The sequence below is a fragment of the Molossus molossus genome, unplaced genomic scaffold (genome assembly GCF_014108415.1).
Source record: "Molossus molossus isolate mMolMol1 unplaced genomic scaffold, mMolMol1.p scaffold_m16_p_5, whole genome shotgun sequence".
Classification (NCBI taxonomy): domain Eukaryota; kingdom Metazoa; phylum Chordata; class Mammalia; order Chiroptera; family Molossidae; genus Molossus; species Molossus molossus.
The window spans coordinates 38,233,169-38,254,820 of record NW_023425388.1 but is presented as its reverse complement, the minus strand read 5'-3'; the positions used below and the strand labels follow the sequence as shown (position 1 = coordinate 38,254,820).

The 21,652-nt window shown below is 41.3% G+C and overlaps 1 protein-coding gene across 1 annotated transcript in view; it reads right to left on the bottom strand.

Annotated features, from left to right (window-relative positions):
- The window catches only part of TMEM212 (transmembrane protein 212), a 67,911-nt gene extending 47,358 nt beyond the window's left edge, over positions 1–20,553 (bottom strand). Inside the window, 4 exon segments of the mRNA XM_036242489.1 lie at positions 6,212–6,288; positions 6,291–6,534; positions 8,339–8,399; positions 20,396–20,553. Of these exon segments, the coding sequence (XP_036098382.1) occupies positions 6,212–6,288; positions 6,291–6,534; positions 8,339–8,399; positions 20,396–20,553 (540 nt within the window).
- Between the last annotated feature and the right edge of the window lie 1,099 nt (positions 20,554–21,652).

Below are 21,652 nucleotides of genomic sequence, written 5' to 3'. Positions count from 1 at the left end.
AGAGCATCGGTCTGCGGTCCCGAAAGACCCAGGTTCGTTCCCGCTAAGGGCATGTACCTCGGTTGCAGTTTGTCCCTGGCCCTGGTTGGGTCGCATGGGTGGCGACCACCCGATGTGTTCCTTTCACGTCGATGTTTCTCTTTCTCTCTCTCCCTCCCACTCTATCTGAACAAAATATCGAAAAATGTCCTCTGGTGAGGATAAAAAAAAAAAAATTAAATATATTTCTTACTTGTTTTATAACAATTAAATTTTTATTTAAAATATATTAATAATAATAACATTTTATATTAACAGTAAGGAACAAGGAAAAACCCACTGATATTTTATATTTAAAGACTAAATTGACTTCATGCCAAAAGAAAAATAGGTTGCCAATAATTTATCAGGTAAAAATCGACAAAAAGCTGTTCTCAGGTTACTAACCCCTTCCCACCTATTGCCCTCTCTTTGAAAAAAATGTGCAGTTTATTTTAATACATTACTTTAGTCTCATCCCCTCTCATAGTAAGCTGCTGTCACCCTTGGCATGGTTCCCCTGATTAAATAAAATAAAAATATCCTGGAAAAAATAGCTTCCGTTTCTAAAATATGAGTTATTTTTTATCTGTGAGAAACATAAGATTGCCCATGAAGAGCAGGACTATTCAAGGTCACTTGGAACAGGTAGCATTGAAGAAATATCACCTAAGAGGTAGGGCCCAGCTGCAAGGGGCCTGGGCTCCATACTCCTCCAGACCTGGGAGAGAACCTTGGCTCCACATGGACACCTCAACATCCTCATCTGTGAAATGGGGATAATGAGCTTTGAAGTTTTGTGAGGAGGCAAAGCACCTGAAAAATAGTAGTAACTGCCCAATAAATAGCACCTACAATTATTCTTCTACTATTCAGTTTTATGTCACTGCTTTTATTCCAGAGAAAATAACGAGATCACAGGAATTGTAACGCCTTGATTTATGATCATTTTTCTAGATTCTGATTTTTCTACTGACCAATTTGAAGAGACCACATCATGGAATTTGTGAGGGAAAAATGCAATGGATTCTTACTGTCCTGTGGTCCTGCTGGAGTTTTACTTGAATTTAACCCAAGGGGATTTATTTTCCAGAAGCACCAGAAAGATTTATTTTAGTCCAACATGAGGTCTCAGACCTTGAGGATGAGAGTCACAGGTAAACTTGTTCCAAAACATATTTCTATTGCTGATGATGCAACGTAGGTCCACTGGAAGATCTGAAGCCAGTATATTGCTGCTTCCTAATTTGTCTTCTTTTGGGAAGAAGATAGTCCTCCACTGACATATATTCTGTCCCCACACATTTTCAAACTGTACTTAAATAGTTTACCTCCATTTTTTATGAGAAGCAAATGTTTCTCAATTCATTGAAAAAATTAAAACCACTGTCTCACATGATAAAGGGGAAAATATTTTCTTTCCCCCTTTCATTAAAAAAAAAACACAAAAACCCAAATCCCAAACATAACAATGAATAATGAAAGGAAAACAAACGGAGCCATTCCATTCCATGGAGGAGGGGCCGAGTAGCTGCAGGGGACAGCTGCAGTGGTCTGGCGTCCCAATTCTTTTCTTTCCCATCACTTGATTACTTACTGCATCAAGAATGTAGACAATTCTGGCTATGGTTTAGTTTCTCGACTTTAATTCTGTGTTGTGCTCATTTGCTTCCTACACGGTGTCCTTAAGCGGACAGGGTCACTCCAGCCCGTGTGCAAGGAGCCTCACATGCAGGGAAGCTCCGCTCCCTTCCCAGCTCCACCCCTTCCCATGAGGACCTTAACATTTGGAAGGGCTCACTGTCTCAGTCAGCTCAGGCTGCTATAACAGACTACCGTAAACTAGGGGGTTTAAACAACAAATATTTATTTCTCACAATTTTAGAGGCTGGATCAAGATCAAGGTGCTGGCAGATTTGGGTCTGATGAGAGCCCCCTTCCGAGTTGGAAGATGAGTACTTTCCTGCTATATCCTTACTTGGCAAACAGAGAGATATCTCTGGTCTCTTCATCTTTTTATAAGGACACTAATCTCATCATGGGGTCTCTACCTTTATGGCCTCACCTAATCCTAATTACCTCCCAAAGGCCCCACCTCCTAATACCATCATAGTGGGAATAAGAGCTTCAACATGAATTTGGGGTCGAGGGTGACAAGACATTTAGTCTGTAGCACTCACACAATGCCTTTAAATGCAGTTTATCATCAAATCTTTGTGACTTAAATATGTCTTACTGTGGTTTTGGTTGGGTACCAGTTAACACATGCTCACACACCATCACTGGGTGACCTTCAGCAAGATGTTATCAAATGTTTGTGCCCCCCTCCAATCTATATGTTGAAGTCCTAATCACCACTGTGATAATATTTGGAGGTATAGCATTTGAGAGCTAATAAAGTTTAGATGAGGTCATGAGGATGGAACCACCATAATGAAATTAATGCCCTTATAAGAAGACAGAGTTCTTCCTTTCTCCAGGGGCAGGTGCAGGAAAGCCATGTGAGCACAGTTAGAAGGCAGCCATCCATAATCCAGCAAGAGAGGCCTCACCAAAACCACCCGTGATCTTGGACTTCCAGCATTCAGAACTGTGAGAAATAAATGTGTATTGGTTAAGCCATCCCATCTATGGTATTTGTTACAGCAGCTCGAGCTGACTGGGACACAAGATGACCTCGATTCTACTAAACTGAAAGGCATTGGGAGGAGAAAGAAATAATGAATGTGGTCATTCCTAAGGGATGTTTGATTCATTTCTGAAAACCTATTTTGATTTTTTAGAAAAAAACTCTTAGAAGAATATTTTCTATAATATTGACTATTACATATGGATCTAAAAAAGCTGATTTTGTTCTACAATAAAATAAAGTACAACTATAATTTTTCCCAATCTTTCTTCAAATCATTACGTATTTTTTACAAATTTTCATAGTTCTTGAGTTTCCTGATACGTACTATATTCATGTAAGAGAATTTCAATTTTCAGGTAGACAGTTAAAAGTGCAGCTTTTGAAAGCATTTTCAATGTTTTGTTTATATATAAAAGAAGTATAAATCATTTTATAATATTTGCATTATAAATATTATATAAATATTTTGTAATATTTATTATACATTTTAATAAAATTTTAAAATGCTACTTATTACTTTTAGCATGTAAGGAATCTAACAATGTAACCATTGGTTCATCAGATGTAGAATCACTACATAGAATTCTGTATCCCAACAAATGACCCACCTTTTCTTCTAAGAAAGTTGTATGTTTCAAGAATTTTGATAAATGATACATTTACTCTTGTGCTGAAAACTGTACCTAATGTAGCTGAGATTTCCACATGGTAACGAAGGTTCGCTCAGGTGCAGGTGCTCCTTGTGGGCTGGGGCGGTGTTAGTTATTAATACCTAACCTCATATCCCTTATGACAGCTACTCATCCTTCCTAATGAAACATGATCTGCCACCATTGTGGACAAAGTCGTGTCAAGTCATCCAAAAACACTCACCAAAGACATGCTGCTTATTACATTTATCTGGAACTCTCACCCAAACTAGTGCTGCATTCCAAGCAGACGGGAAAACAGATTCTGGCTGGAGGTGACACTAAGATAATCTTGTGCTAGAAAGAAAATTTTTATCAGAGACTATTGGGTCATGCGTTAAAAATGCACATTCCCTGCCTCCAACCCCAGAGATTCTGACCTGGTAGGAATGGTCTTGGATTCGGTCCAGAAATCTGGTTTAACAAGATTCTGATGCCATTGATCCACTTGGAGAAACATGTTGTACAGGGTGGGGCAAAAATTGGTTCAAAGTTGTGAATATGGAAACAGTTTGTTCTTGTAGCATTTTTTAAAAAAAATTAATTACTGTATTATTTTCCATACGAACGACTGTAAATGTACTGTTGCCCCACCCGGTAGTTGTGCTGGGTCCTATACCTCCCTTAGAAATCACACACCAAGAATTGTCTCCTGAGCAAGATGGACCAAGGCAAAACTGAAGTTGGAGAACTTTGCTCTGTTTTCAATTAAAACTTTTTTCCCAGGCACTTTAGATGGCCTCACTGAGGGGCCTCCATGGGGCTGGCTTACTTAGTTCTTTGTAAATTTTTAATTTTTTTTTCTCCCTGCCTTCTGTGTTAAACCTAGATGCTATGAGTGTGATGCTTAACATGACAGTCAAGTGTCTGATTAACTATCCATGCTGAGGGGTTATGGCTGGCAACACTTACATGTGTATTTCTCCTAGGCATAATTTCCTTTTAACAAAGGGCTTTAAAAATTTGGGATATTTACCACATGGGAGAAATCTCAAATACTAAACTTCTAGATGCCCTGGAATACAATAGGGGAGGTAATTTTGGTCTGTTCATCTCAACCTTTGGCGAACCTCCTTGTAAAATCAACTCTGCTCCAAAGAATGTATCGGATTTCATTTGCAGACTCGCGTGGAACTTCAAGGGGACACAATTGACCGCAAAAGACATTGAGAATGTCGATCTTATCTTTTCAGCTTTGATGGTTGGTGTTGATAAGATCAAATTGGGGAAAAAAAAATTTGGCTAACATTACTTAAATTCACCTGATCCTAATATAATACTGACTTAAGTCATAAAACCAGTGTGAGAGTTTGCCCTGGGAAATAGCTCTTTCCAGAAGGAAGCTGCTCAACCTACAAAGCAAGTGACCCAGTATCAATACCTGAGGGAATTCAGAATCAGAAGCTACTTGTGCCCTTCTTCCACTGACCCTGTCTAATCCTCCTGGGAGCCAGGGCCATGCATACGAAGGGTCTAGCCAAGGAGGAAAGGTTGGGAGACAAGGAGGCACAGAATAAATCTGGCCTGATTAAGAGAAAGGGTTCTGGGTTCTGAATCTAGACTCATTCATGTAACCTTGGGCAAGTTATAAAAACTCTTTAGCCTCAGTTTACTATCTGTAAAATGGGAAGTACACTGATACACAGTAAACATATAGTTCATATTTCTATTGTTAGCATATCATTAATATTATTATTAACCCTCCTGGAAAAAGTTAGAAAACAAAATTTGATGTTACACCCTAGCTGCTGGGGTAGGAGTAGAAAGAGTGGGAGAATTTCATATATGTCTTTTCTAGCCAAGAAGCATGTGTATCTTTCTGAATGGTGTGCTGGCATGTTTATAACCCATAATTGATGATTGGTAAATTATTGTGCTGCTCCATAACTGATGATTGGGAAAGTTACTGTGTGCCCTCTAACTGAACCTGTTTATTCAAAATAACCTCAGTCAATTGGAATACTCCCTGAACCAAGAAATTGTTGGGAGCCGGCTACGTGTCTGACAGAGTCCACGGAGCCTGGAGGTCTTGAGTCAGAGACTCGACCTTCCCGACAATCTCCAGGAATTAGGCTTGCATTGTGTTTGCGCAGCTCGGGGCTAAGTGTGACCCAGTGTACCTTGAAATACCTGAAATACCTGGGTGTGCCTATGTGTTCCTGTTATCCGTAAGGCAAACTAATTCTATACAGCATTGCTGTGGCCCTGGGCATTACATCAAGAAGATCGTATTTTCTGTAAGGTCTAAAAGGCATGTAATGAAGCATATCGGGGCTGATTCCGAAGACTCTGTCAGAGGGGTGTTCGGAATCAGACGCCGGCCGGCTAATAAACGGCTCTTATCTGGACTTCAATTCTCTAGTGGTCTTTCATTGACTCTGTCGCGCCACAACATTTGGAGGCCCCAGGGCTGGTCTCCGAGAACTCGGGATCAGTCACCGGCCGGCTTTGCTCTCTATTTGGCTTTAATTTGGCTCTGGTGATCTCTTGGTTTTTTCACACCACAACAATGGGATAGAAGCTAAATTAAGATATCTGTATTGGGCTAATATTAAAAATATTAAGGGTGCTGCTTTCAATTTCCATACAAAGCACTTAGTATTTTTCTCAATTAGTAATGTTTTAAATTGTGTTAAGATAAAAATTAGCTGGTGCTACTTACAGCCATGCCTTTCATTATCACATCAACATATTTCCATTCATTCCTATATAAACAATTATTGAGTATCTATCATGTGCCAGGCACTGACTAGCATGGTTATACAGGATACATTGGTGGATAAGAGAGAGAGATTAAATATTAATATGCAAGAGTTTCCATCTTAGCATTTAGGATGGAACAAGAACCGGCTGCCCCTTTCTTGAAACTTACATTTATGTGTCCATTCCAGATAAGTCTTGCAGAGAGCTTGAGGAACACGGTCAGGGATGCACAGGTCATGGCAAACTCAGGCACAGGTCAAAGGTTTGAAGCGTCAGGTGGTACTCTTCATAGTGTGGTGGGTCCACACATACGGATGGGAATTTTGCATACGGAAAAGGAAAGGCAATCTCATAACCAAGATAATTGGTCCCTGCTACCCCTGAAAATGAGTAGAGGCAACATGGGCCGAGGAGAGCTGATTCCAAGGCTACTGCACAATGAAGTGGACATCTCATAAGGCTCAGAATCACAAAAGTGAAACTAGCTTCCCACTGAAAACAAAGCAGAAACAGATTGTTACTTTGGGAACTAGATTTTCCACAAGCTTCTTAGCAATATGAAGAAAGAGATGCCAGGTCTTAATCTCTCCTACTGGGATATGAAAAAGAAAAGGGTCACAACTTCCCTCTAGGCCTTTGTATTCTCTTCTTCAATCTACATTATGAAAGAATAACGTCAGTCAACTGGGGTAAAAAATGAAATCAATCCCATTCAACAAATATTGGATTATCCTGTCATGTGTTGAGAACCAGTCTGGGGTGGGAAAAACAGATGAGTAAACAGAATCCCTGCCTTATCCCAGAACCTTGCCAATCAGGGTGTGGTCCACGGTCCACTGCCACCTCCTAGGACATTGTTAGAAAAGTAGAATCTCAGCCCTGGCCAGAGAGTCCCGGGTTCGGTTCCCATAAGGGCATGTACTTCAGTTGCAGTTTGTCCCTGGCCCCGGTTGAGGTTGTGCGGGTGGCAGCCAGTCGATGTGTCTCTGTCACGTGGATGTTTCTCTCTCTCTCTCTCTCTCTCTCTCTCTCTCTCTCTCTCTCTCCTCTCTCTCCTTCTCTCCCTCCTGCTCTATCTGCAGATAAATGCAGAAATGTCCTCAAGTGAGGATAAAAAGGAAAGAAAGAAATGTAGAATCTCAGGTCTCACCAAGATTTACTGAATCAGGATCTGCCTGTTACCCAGATCCCACCCCCCCCACCCCGTGATTCACACCTACATTAAAATTTGAAAAGCTCTGCTGTTGCCTTGGAAAAAGATTTCTAATGAGATCAACGTAATCTTTCTATGTTTTGGGATTACTTGGTTCTATACTAGTAAAATTCAAGATATGATGACTTGTTATTCTCTCTTTAAGGAGAAAGCATACAGAGTGATTGGAAGGAGATACGAGTTGAGGAGTTGAGACTTGCAAATGCATTATCAAAAGCAGAGGAGCCTATAGATTCCTTTCTTCAAGATGAAACCCAGGAGCACTAACACTGGTTCTGTTCTCCCCCAATGACAACACTTACAGTAACCCCAGCAATTGGCAGAAAATGTTTGGAGCAGAAAAGAGATACAAAATTTTAATTGAGCCCTAGCCAGTTTGGCTCAGTGGTTGGAGCGTTGGCCTGTGGACCACAGAGTCCCGGGTTCGGTTCCCACTAGGGTCATGTACCAAAAAAAAAAAAAAAAAAAAAAAAAAATTTAATTGAAAACATAGCATCAATTAGACAGAATTCAGTTATAATTGGAAATCACATTCTCTATGTATTATCCTGAACCAGTAGAGATTTGATCTTCAAACCCACTCTACCATCCTTCTCAATGTTTTGGAAGTAAAACGGGTTCTGTAATAAAACTGACAAGTCTGGTGACAGGAAGTAACCTCGCAGAGTGATCTGATCATAAATTCCTAACTGGGTGGTGGATAGTCACATCCCAGGCATTTCACTTCTTTGGTAAAAGATTTATCTTTGCCTTAAGCAAATCCTGTCCATTGTTCTTGTGTATCTAGGTTAACACACCTTTGAATTATCTCTTTTCAGACCTCTCCTTTTAAGACCTAACCATCCTCAAGAGAGCCTGTAATCTTAACTATCCTGTAATCCAATCCCCACCTTGCTTTCTCTCACCTCTTCCTAATGTCCCCTCCTTCATTTCAAATGCCTAAAAGAACCTGCAAAACTGTCCCTCTCTGAAGTTTAGATCTTGCTTCTTGGCAATTGACATCAGTTTTGGCTCAAATAAGATCTTGCAACATTTCTTTATAGATCTGGACATTTCTCATGTCGACAATGCCTACATGTTTACCAAGTATCTCTGGGTCCTCTCTTTGTGAGCCAACAGGAGGGACACACCAGCAGTGATGGCCTGTGAAAGGAAGATGGAAAAATAACATCCATGATGATAGACTGTACCTCTGGAAGGAGTTCAATCTGTCTCACAATTTGACAACTTTATCACGAACTAGAAGGAACAGCAAATGGCTCAGTGGATTTACGGCTCCGATCTCCTCTTCATCCGTGATGACAATGAGGAAAAGAAGCCATTAGTGTCATAAAGGCATGATTCATGCAAGCTCATTTTTTGATTTTCTGGGTTGCCTTTGCCATCACAATTACAACCTTTGCTACAGTAAGATGTCACTGCAATATAAGCTCGGCTTTATAACCCTTGCCATATGTTCTATTTTGATTAATTGTCTATTGTTCATCTTTCTTACAAATCGCTGAAATTGCACAAGGGAAGAACCGGAATGGAAATGTGTCACAAGACCCTGGAAACCTCTCAGCAGCAGCACTATCTCTCACTATTTGCTTTCTCTGAAAAGCCTGCTGGTGGGATACAAATACCTGATCTCTGTTTCTCAAGTAACAAAGATTATCATTAGAATGAATGCATGATGGGGCATGTATTGTTCTGGGTGCAGTGGTGTCCAGCTTTTCAAAAGAGAGTTCTTTATAGCCTCCATGGAAGGAAAAAGGCCCAAAGTGGAGAATAAAAATAGTTAAACAAAAGAAGGAATGGTGTCACCAGAATTGAGCAATAGATAATGAAGAAAAAAAAAAAAATTCTGGGCTCATCTTTGATTCAGCACCGGGTCTGATAAAGGAGACCTTTGTGGTCACTGAGCCTGGAAATCACTTATTCCCAACCCATAAATCATTTGTTCCTGGTCAAGAAATGTTTAGAGCTTGAGAGAGAAAACCAGGGAGAGATGAGCCTGAAATAAGATATAGAATGAGGGTAGGCCTAAAAATAGTACCATTTAGGTTTTGACAGAGAAATAAACATGAATGTATATATAGTATCAACAAATTTAAGGGGGAGAAAGTCAGAGCTTTGACCACTGTGGTTTTGTGGTGTGCTGCTTTTGTAGCTCCAGGTCGAGCATATTTATTATTTTGAGACCTAGCTTTTCATTTTCCTGGCATATTTTATTTCGAATGCTGGGTTTAGAGAACTCGAGAGAGGGGGGAAGCACACACACATGCACTCACACAAAGCTTCTCATGTAGCTAAGCCTGAAATTCCAGACTTGGCATCGCCATACCATAAAGCTCCAATGGATAAAAACAGAACCATCTGTAGTCAAAGAGGTTGGCTTGATTCTGCAGGAGGAACGTTTCCAAGGGACCCTATGGAGGTTGAGCCAGCATAAATAGCACAACAAAACAGGAGAATTATTAAGAGCAACTGTAACACCGCTGGCTAAGCCCGCGGCCAGTCTATGCTTTTGGAGGCAAGGTGCTCAAATGACATGTCACTCCTGTGAGAAACACTGAAGAGAAGGAGATAAAAGCGAAGGAGACGCCCCTCTGCTGGTTTAACTCCAAGTAGATAGCTGACATTATCAGATGCTTAGATTCCAGGTTGCCTTAACTACTTTGGCATGAACTGTTCCTTTCCTTTCAAACGTTGAAAAATGCTGTTGTAGCTGCCAGCTTGAATTTTACGTTGTTTACACAAAACTTTGAAAAAGATCTTTCATGGAGTAGGCTGGTGTATGAATACCTGAAACTTGTTAAATCCACCCTGCAGGACCTGGCTGGGGAGCCCAGCACACTCATCTGTACTGACCCCCCCCACACACACACACACTGCACGGGAGCTAGACTGGGGTGTGTCCTCAGGAATCACAACCTTCCCCTTTTATTTCTTTTTAAAATTTTGTTTTTAGATAGGGAGGGGAAAAGAATAAAAAAGGAAGAGATTTGAGGTAGGGAAGAGGTCAAGTGGGAGAAGGAAAGGGGAGGGAGGGAGAGTCTGAGAGGGTCAAGCTGGGCAGAGCAGGGCAGTCAGGGTGTGAGGAAGGAGGGGTACAGTGCCTGGGGAGGGCGCACTCTCCTCCCTCAGAATTCTTGACAGGCTTTGAGGGGCTCTGCGGGCACTTCTAGGGACAGTACTTGGGTCCTGCAACGTGGCTGCTGACACTCTGATTGCATGATAATTGTGAACCCTCCCCCTAAATCTTTAAATTGCCCAAGTAAAGGATGCAGTTCCCAGAAGCAGATGAATTGAAGGAAGCAGGGAGCAGTCACAACAGAAATAAAAACTTTTAGAGGAATCGTTTTAATATGGGCTCATTTATTCACTTATGAACATCTATTACGGGTCTATTACGAACAAGGGATGTTCTAGATACTGTGCAGATAGGATAATGACAACAACAGTTAATATTTATTGAGCACCTACTCTATGCCAGGCACCATCCTAAATACTTCACATGTGCTCACTCATTGTGACCCTATGATATAGATCTTCTACTTTTTATTTTATAGAAGCTATGGCATTTATTGTACTATAATAATTCCTATAACTTTTCCATAACTATATCTTAAAATAAGCATAATTTTATCCAATTTTGTATCATTAAACTTTCTTCTCCTCTCTCTTTACCCCCTGCCCCAGTCAATTATAACTGTCCTGATGATCAATTTAAAGGCAAAAATAATCACTGTACCTTTAAAATAAAGCACCGAGAAGCTAAATCAGATGAACAAGCTCACCAAGTAGTAGTTCTACAAATAGTGGTTCTAACTCTCAGTGGAATTTACAGCCTAGCTGGGAAAGTAACGCATGTTGAAGGGAGCCCACAAAATTGGGCAAGAAGAGTGGGTACTTTCTGTGAGAGGGACTCAGTGACAGGTCCCTGAAGGGGACCAAAGTTTTGCCACCCTGAGGCTACCCTTTGGGATATTGATTTTAAGGACTCAGAAAGAACCTTCCCCCCCACCACCTTTTCTGCCCAAGAGATTCCAAAAGAAGAACTCACTTCAGGAAGGAAATCTTAGGATTTCTCCTTAGCCTACTTGAATTAAGTATGACAAATAGGAAGGCTTTAGTCAGGGGCCCGTTACCAGAAACCCCCTGTGTCTCACTGGTTCTGAGTCACCTAGGAAGAATGTGCCTGCCTGTGCGTTCTGCTCTTCCTCAACTACCTGCACATGCCCATTCTCACGGGGAACGTTCAGGCTATGTCCGCCCGCTGCGCCCCATCCCGTTTACTTCTTTGTCCAAAATGTCACACAGACCCAGTGTTGTCTCGCTGTCTTTGGAATTGTCATGCCTGTGTGAATTTCCCATGTGCATGTATTAAAATTTGATTTTCTCCTGTAAATCTGTCTTTATTAATTTGATTATTTTCTCGGGTAGAAGAATTTAGTGGGAGGTAAAGTAGTTTTTGTAGCCCCACAACCTGAAGGATAGATGTGATTTCAGTGGGAGTCAGAGGGCGTCCGGGCAGCCGACACAGGACGTGCACAGGCAGGAGAGTGGCAGTCATGCTTGGGGAACAGAGAGGCGCCCAGCCCTGCAGGAGTGCTGGTTCTTAGCAGAGAACAAAGAGGAGGGAATCAGGCTCAGAAGCCCCATGAGGCCGGGTTGAGGAGAGCCTCACAATTCAGGCGGACATATCTAACTTCGGATAATGAAGCCACACTAAAGGTTTTTGATGAAGGAGCTAGACTGGCAGAGCAGAGGTTTAGAACAGTGGTTCTCAACCTTCCTAATGCTGTGACCCTTTAATACAGTTCTTCATGTTGTGGTGATCTCCAACCATAAAATTATTTTCGTTGCTACTTCGTAACTGTAATTTTGCTACTGTTATGTCTTAGGCGACCCCTGTGAAAGGGTTGTTCGACCCCCAAAGGGGTCGCGACCCACAGGTCGAGAACCGCTGGTTTAGAAAGCCGAGATGCAGTCGCATGGAATGGATGCTGGGTGGGAAGGCGGTGGGGAGGATGAGAGATCTCCACAGGGCCTTGGTCTTCAACTTTTTTTTAACCTCTACCCACAGAAAGAAATATATTTTGCATCATGGCCAAGATATAAATATTTTTATATCTAACCAAAATAATAATATCCTTATTATGTGTGATACTCTCTAATATTCTCTATTGCATTCATTTGATTTGATTCATGTTTTATAAATGCTGTTAGCTACACAATAGATTGATTTTATAACCCACAGATGGAGTCCCACAGCTGGGCTATCAACGTCACTAGGCATAAAACCTGGGCTAGGGGTGGGGAGTGTGAAGAAGTTGGTGTATGGCCCTGGCCGTTTTGGCTCAGCGGTTAGAGTATCAGCCTGCGGACCAGAGAGACCCAGGTTCGGTTCCCACTACGGGCATGTACCTCGATTGCACTTTGTCCCTGGCCCCTGTTGGGGTCATGTGGGTGGAAACCAGTCCATGTGTCTCTCTCACATCGATGTTTCTCTCTCCCTCCCCCCCCACTTCCTGCTGTATCTGAAGATAAATGCAAAAAAAAGAAAGAAAAAAGAAGTTGGTGTGTGGGGTGGGGTGGTGCACAGTAAGAGCAAGAGGAAGGAATGCATAGGGGTATGCCTCATAGGAAAAAAAATCAAAGTTTCTTGGCCACTGATTGCGAAACTGAGGGTCCTCGTAATTCTGATTTGATTTCTACTATGATTTTAAAACAAGAATTGTTTCCCACCTCTCTCTCAGCACACTTTACTGCCCTGACCCTAGTCTTTCACCTTGGTGATTGTTGACCCCTGAGACAGCAGAAAACAATAGCTGGGTTCTGACTAATGGTCATAAGATTTAAGCCCTGGGCAGTCTAAAAATAGATAACATCTTAATCTAAATTTCAACTCTCAGTGCCAGTAAGGCAGGGTGACCCTCCTGGCTACCTCTCCTTGAAATCGATCTGGATTCCAGAGCTGACCTCTGAGTTGTCCTCAGGACCAGAAGGAATGAGCCCGGCCAGGTAACTCTGTGGGTCAGAGCGTTGTCCTAATATGAAAAGGTTGCAGGTTTGATCCCTGGTCAGGGCACATACAAGAATCAACCAATGAATGCATAAATAAGTGGAACAACTAATCAACATTTCTCCCTCTAAAATCAATCAACAAATTCAAAAAACACATTGCCCAAGACCTGAAGAAATGATTTATTACCCTTATCTCACCTCCTAACCTCTGACCAATCAGCTCCTAACAGACCTGGAACTTCTAACCCACGGTGTCTTGTGATTCTTCCCTACGTAGTCTGTAACCTAGTGCCGTGGGGCAGTAGGTTCTTTCATGACACAAGCTCGCCCATCTCCAGATCGGCCAGTTCTAACAAATTCCTTTCTTTACGGCAAACCCTTCACTTGTGTGCATTTTCTGGCCGGGGTGCGTAGGCAAAATGAACTTAGTTATTAGGCTCCCATAACAACTGGATGTGAAGGGTGGGAGTGGGGCTGAGAGTGGGCTGGTTTCAGGCAGAGCAACCCAAAGCACAGTCCTAGGGCCGGTAGACCAGCAGGACAAGCGTCAGACATGCAGAATCTCAATCTTCATCCCAGATTTACTGAATCAGAGTTTGCATTTTTTTTTTTTTATCCTCACCCGAGCACATTTTTGCATTTATCTTCAGATAGAGCTGGAGGGAGAGAGGGAGGTAGAGAGAGAGAGAAACATCAACGTGACAGAGACACATCGAGTGGTTGCCACCCACAGGACCCCAACTGGGCCGGGGACAAACTATATCCGAGGTATATGCCTTTAGCGGGAACCGAACCCAGGACTCTCTGGTCTGTGGACAGACGCTCTAACCGCTGAGCAAACAGGCCATGGCGCATTTTTTTTTTTTTGAAACATGTTTTTATTGATTTTTAGAGAGAGGAATGGAGAGAGAAACATTGATGAGAGAGAGAAAAACATCTATTGACTGCATTCTACACGCCACCTACTGGAGATCGAGCCTGCAACCCAGGCATGTGCCCTGATCAGGAATCAACCTCTTGGTGTCTGGGAAGATGCTCAGCCAACTCAGACACACTGGCCAGGCCCAGAGTTTGCAGTTTAACAGGATTCCCAGGTGATTCGTATGCACATCACAGTTTGAGAAGTACTAGTTTAGAGGAAAGGATTGGCTCAAACATTGCCCCAATGGTTTGAAAAAGACAAAATAGTCAGGAGAAGACATTGGTTTTGATAGGAGGGCAATTAAATTTTTTGGACAAACTTTAAAGAAGCTTAGGATATCTAAGGGGAAAATTGACCATCAGATGTTTGGAAATCACAGGACTGTTGAAGCTGTTAAGAGACTTGAGCGATGGTGAACAGAGTCCCTCCTATAACAGAGGAAGAACCTGGAGCTGCGTGGGTAGGTCTAGCCCCACCTTCTCCCAAGTCCCAGTCTCCACACGGGGTTCTGGGTGAAGGGCTTTTGTTCACCACTGGCCAAGTCACTGGACCCTCCAGGCTTCATCACTTGTGAAACTCATTGTACTTTGGTTTCTTCATTGGAACTTGATCTACAAGCCAGGTTTTCCAGGATTAAAGTAGAGCTCAGTCCTTAAGGTGCTATGATCTCCTTGCCGCATACTTTCCAGCAGATGATGCCTTTAAATAACTAGTTTAGAAATTCTAGGAAAACTGCTTTATCATGTGGCTGGCAGAGTAGAAGGAGGAGAGTCTGAGGGCCCATATTTGCGAAGAATTTGGAAAGCCTTGAATGAAAGGCGCTGAACAAATACAAGGTGCTGGGCCACTTGTAAAAACCTCTTTCTTACAAGTCTCCAAAGACATATGGATTCATTTGCAAAGGGAAATGTCAATATGATTGAACTGTATATGTTATCTTTTCACCAGAGGAAGATACACGTAGCAGGCAAGTTGAGAAATGACTGGCAAGGAGGGTTGTGGAATGAGTCAGACATCTTCTGAAGTTGACCCTGATCAGACAGAGCTGTGGTTCAGTAGAAAACTCACTAGGAAAAAAAAATTGTGTTTCAAATTTAAACATTATTAAAAGAGTTGACACTCCTCTTGCTTTCCTTTTCATGAGGATTTTTTTCCTGCTTTAGTATAAATACCAGCTTGACCTTTAGTTTTTGCAACCTAATTAGAGTTCAACTGTATAAGGAATTCTGTACCACCAGCATGGAGAGTATGGGATTTATTCACTTATTTAACAATGTTTATTGAACAATATTTATTGAACATCTACTACGGGCTCACTCTGTTCCACGTGCTGGAAATATAGCAATAAACAAAATAGAAAAAAATTTCTGCCCTTGTACAATATACATTGGAGGAGGGCAAACAAACAATAAATAAGTAAATTGTATAGTGTATTAGATGGTGATGAGGAAAAAAATAGAGCAGGGGATGCCAATTGGGGTGGGAGGAGGTTTGCAATTTTAATAGGGTAATAAGGGAAGGCATCAGTGAGAAAGTGACATTTGTTCAAAGAATTAAAGGAGGCTAGGGAATGAGCCATGTGTGGGAAGAGGCTTCAGGCAGAAGACAGGCCATACAAAGGCCCTGAGACAGAACCACACTTTGGCATATTTGAAAACAAGAAGCCAGTGTGTTGGGAAAGAAATGAGCTGAGGGAGAGTGGTAGGAGGTGAAGTTTAGGAGATAACAGAACGGGGAGCTCAGCCAGCCATCAGGTGATGCAATGGGAGAGGGTCAGGTGGCATGGGATTAGAAACAAAGGGGTTTGAACAGTGACAGGCATGGTATCAACCAGCACTTGTAGAGGGCTTTAATATTGGCAAAGTTCTTTATTATACAGTCTTTGTTCAAATTGTGCGTATTCTCTCTGAGCATTGTAGGGTTAGACAGTTTCACATGGACTCTCTTTACCTATAAAACACCCCATTTTATAGGCAAAGGCAATGGGGACCTGGCTGAGTGAGAGGTCTGCTCCTGACCACATCCCAAGATCATCAGAGTCGGCACGTGAAAGTAGGCCCACCTCGACAAGAGCACACAGTGGAGTAAGACAGCCTCTTCGTCGGGAAAATTGGACAGCTACATGCAAAAAGTGAAGCTAGACCACTAGCTTACACTATACACAAGAATAAACTCAAAATGGATAAAAGAGTTAAATGTGACCCGTGAATCCATAAAAATCCTAGAAGAAAATGTAGGCAACAAAATTTCAGACATCACACGCAGCATAATTTTCACTGATACATCACCTAAGGCAACAGAAACAAAGGAAAAAAATGAACACATGGGTCTACATCAAACTCAAAAGTTTCTGCACAGCAAAAGAAACAACCATCAAAATGGAAAGGCAACCCACTCTATGGGAGAGCATAATTGCCAACAATATATCAGCTAATTTGGCTAATTTCCAAAATATATAGAGTACTCATACAACTTAACAAAAGGAAGACAAAGAACCCAATTAAAAAATGGGCAGAGGACCTAAATAGACACCTCTCCAAACAGGACATAGAAATGGCCAAGAGGCATATGAAAAAATGCTCAACGTCACTAATCATCAGAGAGATGCAAATTAAAACAACTATGAGGTATCACCTCACACCTGCCAGAAGGCTGCCATCAACAAATCATCAAACAACAGGTGTTGGCGAGGGTGTGGAGAAAAGGGGACTCTAGTCCACTGCTGGTGGGAATGCAGACTGGTGCAGCCACTATGGAAAACACTATGGTGTTACCTCAAAAAATTAAAATTGAACTTCCATTTGACCCAGTGATTCCTCTTCTAGGAATATACCCTAAGAAGCCTGAAACACCAACCAGAAAGAATGTATGCACCCCCATGTTTGTAGCAGCACTATTTACAATCACTAAGATCTGGTCCATCAATAGATGAGTGGATAAAAAAGCAGTGGTACATATACACAATGGAATTTTATGCAGCTGTAAGAAAGAAAGATCTCTTATCCTTTGAGACGACATAGAAGGACCTAGAGAATATTATCCTAAGCAAAACAAGCCAATCAGAGAAAGACAAATACCACATGATCTCACTTATTTGTTGAATATAATGAATAAAACAAACTGAGGAACAAAATAGATCCAGAGACATGGAAGTGGGGTACAGACTGACAAATCTCAGAAGAGGTGGATGTGGGGGGAGGGAAGAGATAAACCACAGAACTTACATGCATGTGTGCGTAAACAAGGACATGGACAATAATGTTGGGGGGGGGTGTTAAGGAGGAGGGTGTCAATGGGGAGAAAAAGAGAAACATCTGTAACAAAAATAAATAAAATGGGGGAAAAAAAAAGAAAAACTGAAAGAAAACAAAAAAAGAAAGTAGGCCAACCTCCTCAAATCCTACCTCTCCAACTCCTCTTCCCCATGCTGCCCATCAAAATAAAATAGCCACTACTAGCTACATATTATTTCTCTGAGTCTAATTGCAAAAAAATGTTTGTTCTATAACAAGCACGTATTCAAATCACCAATATCTGTTGACTGTATTATGATAGACTTTGCAGAGATAGGCAGAGTATTGTAAGATAAGGACACAAGGTTGGGCTGTAATCATGATTTTTTTTAACTTTGGGTCAGTTGTGAAGTCAGAATTAAAAAAACATTAAATAGAATAGAGAATATCAGAATTCATTTCACAGAGAAGGTTAGGTGTGGTTTTGTGAAACTTGTTATAGAGATCTAGTTATTTGTGTGTGTCAGTATCTATCTATTTACCTACAGAAAAAGATATGAATGGGATTACATACATTCCTGATGTAAAATGTTTTTCTTGCTTTGTGTCACCATCAGAATTTAGAAGCTGCTTGACTGAATGTAGCTGCCATCTTTGTGTTTTGGTAAATGTTTAATAAATCTTTCCTTGAATGAATGTATGGTTTTCAGTAGGTGCTAGGGAAAAGAGCAAAGGACCAAGACTGGAGAGATAGATGTAAAAGAATCTATTTTAAAAGCAAAGAAAAAAGAAAAACACCATTAAATGGTCTCATTCAGTTCCAGACTTTTAGCATCCAGCTCTCTGCACACAATCATTAAACCTGGCTGGATCGAGTTCCTTGTTTTTTTTTTTATCCTCACCCAAGGACATTTTTCCATTTTTTATTCAGACAAAGTGGGAGGGAGAGAGAGGAAGAGAGAGAGAGAGAGAAACATCGACGTGAAAGGGACGCATCGAATGGTTGCCACCCACACAACCCAACCAGGGCCGGGGACAAACTGCAACCGAGGTACACGCTCTTCGCGGGAAGCGAACCCGGGTCTCTCTGGACCGCAGGCTGACGCTCTAACCGCTGAGCCAAACTGGCCAGGGCTGGATCGAGTTCCTTTAACATCACAACCTTGCTTTATGATCCATTGTACCTCAAGCATGTAAGAAGTTACCAATCTATATTTATTTAATAAGTAGATTAAATTTATATTTTCTAGGGTCTCACTTTTAGGTAATATCCCAATTAAATTCTGAGATTTTTTAAAGACTTAAAATATTGCCCCTTCCAAGAATGACTACAATTTAATAGAAAATGTCTTAAGATCAAAAGGCTCCAAATTGAATTCTCTAGTCTTCAGTGGGGAATGTCAGGTAACTCGGGAAATAATGAGAGAAGGATTGGGTGCACTTGTCGGCCTCTGTAACTCCTCAGTCATACCACCCTGAAGCCAGGGCTAGGCATGCTCACTTCTTTGACCCGTGAATCTGACATACCAGTTTGATCCTTCGTCTGTGCAATCGGTCAATGAGCGGACACTGAGCACCTCCTTGGTGCCAGCTTGACTTGGCACATGCACACCTTCCTAGTGAACTGGGAAGTTTGTGAAGTTCATCACCCTACTTCTTGAATTATTATTAGGTCCAACAGTGGAAAGAAAAAGGAGAGAGAACTAAGATTTGAGGCTTGCTAATCTGGGTCATGTTGACACATGTCAGCATAGTTATTTTACATTGTTTTCCATTTTAAAATTATTTTTCATGCCCTAGCCAGTTTGGCTTAGCGGTTGAGCGTAGGCCTGTGGACCAGAGAGTCCCGGGTTCGGTTCCTGCTAGGGGCATGTACCACAACAAACAAACAAACAAACAAAGTGTTGCCCTGGCTGGTTTGGCTTAGTGGTTTGAGTGTTGGCCTGTGGTCCAGAGAGACTGGGTTCGGTTCCCACTAAGGGCACGTACCTCGGTTGCAGTTTGTCCCCGGCCCTGGTTGGGTCATGCGGGTGGCAACCACTCGATGTGTCCCTTTCACGTCGATGTTTCTCTCTTTCTCTCTCCCTCTCTCTCCCCCTCCTTCCCACTGTATCTGAACAAAAAGTGGAAGGATGTCCTTGGGTGAGGATAAAAAATAAATAAATAAATAAAATAAAATTATTTTTCATGGTTGATATATATATTTTTTTTATCCTCACCTGAGGACATTTTTCTATTTTTTGTTCAGGTAGAGTGGGAGGGAGAGAGAGGAACAGAGAGAGAGAGAGAAACATCGATATGAAAGGAACACATCGAGTGGCTGCCACCCACACGACCGACCGGGGCCGGGGACAAACTGCAACCGAGGTACATGCCCTTAACGGCAACCGAACCCGGGTCTCTCCGGACCGCAGGCCGACGCTCTAACCGCTGAGCCAAACCGGCCAGGGCCATGGTTGATATTTTTATTGAATTTATTTGGGTGACATTAATAAAATTATATAGGTTTTAGGTGTTCAATTCTATGATACATCATCTGTATGTTGTATTGTGTGTTCGCCGCCCAAAGTCAAGTCTCCTTCCCTCACCATTTATCCCCCTTTACCCTCTTCCACCTCTCCCATCCTCCTGACACGTATTTCTCCAATTACAATTTCAAAAGAGATTTCAATTTCTCAGAATATCAAGGTGAGGAGATTAAAATAAATAACTTTTAAAGAATTTCTTGAACAGTATTTCTGTTATAGTATACGTAATATACAGTACACATCATAAAATGATTTTTAAGAAAAATTGTGTATTTAAAATGCAACTAATAGAAATTATGTTCTAAAGTAAAATTTAATTTTCTGTAGAATTCTGGCTTTTTCAAACTATTGAAAAACTTTAAAAGGACACATGATTCTGTTTCTCCCCCCTCCCCCACCCCGTTCTTGTTTTCTCTTGATCTATGTAGTAAAATGTTTTCCTAGCAAAGCTCTGTTCCAAATGGGGCGAGCAATCCAGACACTCCATCCTGTGAACCAAAGCTTGTAAGAAAAGACTGGGAAGAAAGCAATAACTCCAGAGAAAACACTGAGAGCCCCCAAAGTAATGAGAATCCGGCCAGCAGCCTGGTACAGACCTTGCATTTTTCTCTGTGACTTGGGTCCTTGGTCTCAAATATGTCCTGTTACCAAAACATGAGGGTATGTCAGGCTTCAACAAACAGAAGTTTCTTAGAGACAGTAGCCATGACACATGTGGATTGTTGATCTACTTGGAAACAAGATTCTAATTTGTTTGACCTATGATAATAAAATGTAATGAAATAATCCTTGTCATAGATTTGACACAATACATTCTCATACTAGTTTACGAGAGAAAGAGAGAGAGAGAGAGAGAGAAGAATCAGTCCTCGTTTTGGGTTACTGCCTTCATTCCCTTCATTCTGCCTTGTCTCTGGGAGTGACCACTTCCTGGCTTAATCAGATTCAAAGCCTTGCTGACTGAGCTAATTGTTCCTCAGCTCAACCTGCCCGGTGGTTCCAGCGTTAAGCCAACATCCTTTGTGCACAATAGATCCACATTCCCAGCACAATTTCCCACAAAACAAAGAAAAATAAGCTCTCTGATCACTTTTCATTCCATTTAATTTAAATGATTTAAAGTAAAAAAGTAAGACCTTTCCCCGCTTCTAAGTTCAATTCTATTACAATTATTTTTTATTTTTCAGTAACATTTTTTTTTTTTTTTTCTAAACAGGCATATACTTCATTCTGGAGTTCTGCATTGTTTTCACTAAACTGGCTTCACTTCAATTGTCTTATTAGTAATCCAATTATCAAGTAAAGTGCAAAGATAGAAATGTATGCAGTTGTAAAATAAACTTTGAGGTGTCATTTATCGGTTGAATAAAATACAGATCTCCATTTATCCTTGAATTGTAATTCAAATTTTAGAAGTCGGGCTTATGTACATTTAAGCAATTGCAAAATGAATCTCTTACCTTTGAGAGAGTGGTGCACATGTGATTTTGGCTGATAGAACACGCTTGACTGTCTCTTCCAATATCATATCTTGAAAACACAGACTTCATTCTGAAACTATCAGAATAATTTTCCTATTCAATATTAATATCTTTTTTCTTAAGTAAAATGATGAAAAATAATTTTTATGGATGGAAACGCAGTGGTTCAGAATATGGATTTCGGCCTCAGACAGAGCTGGGGTCCTGTTTTTGTTCCACTA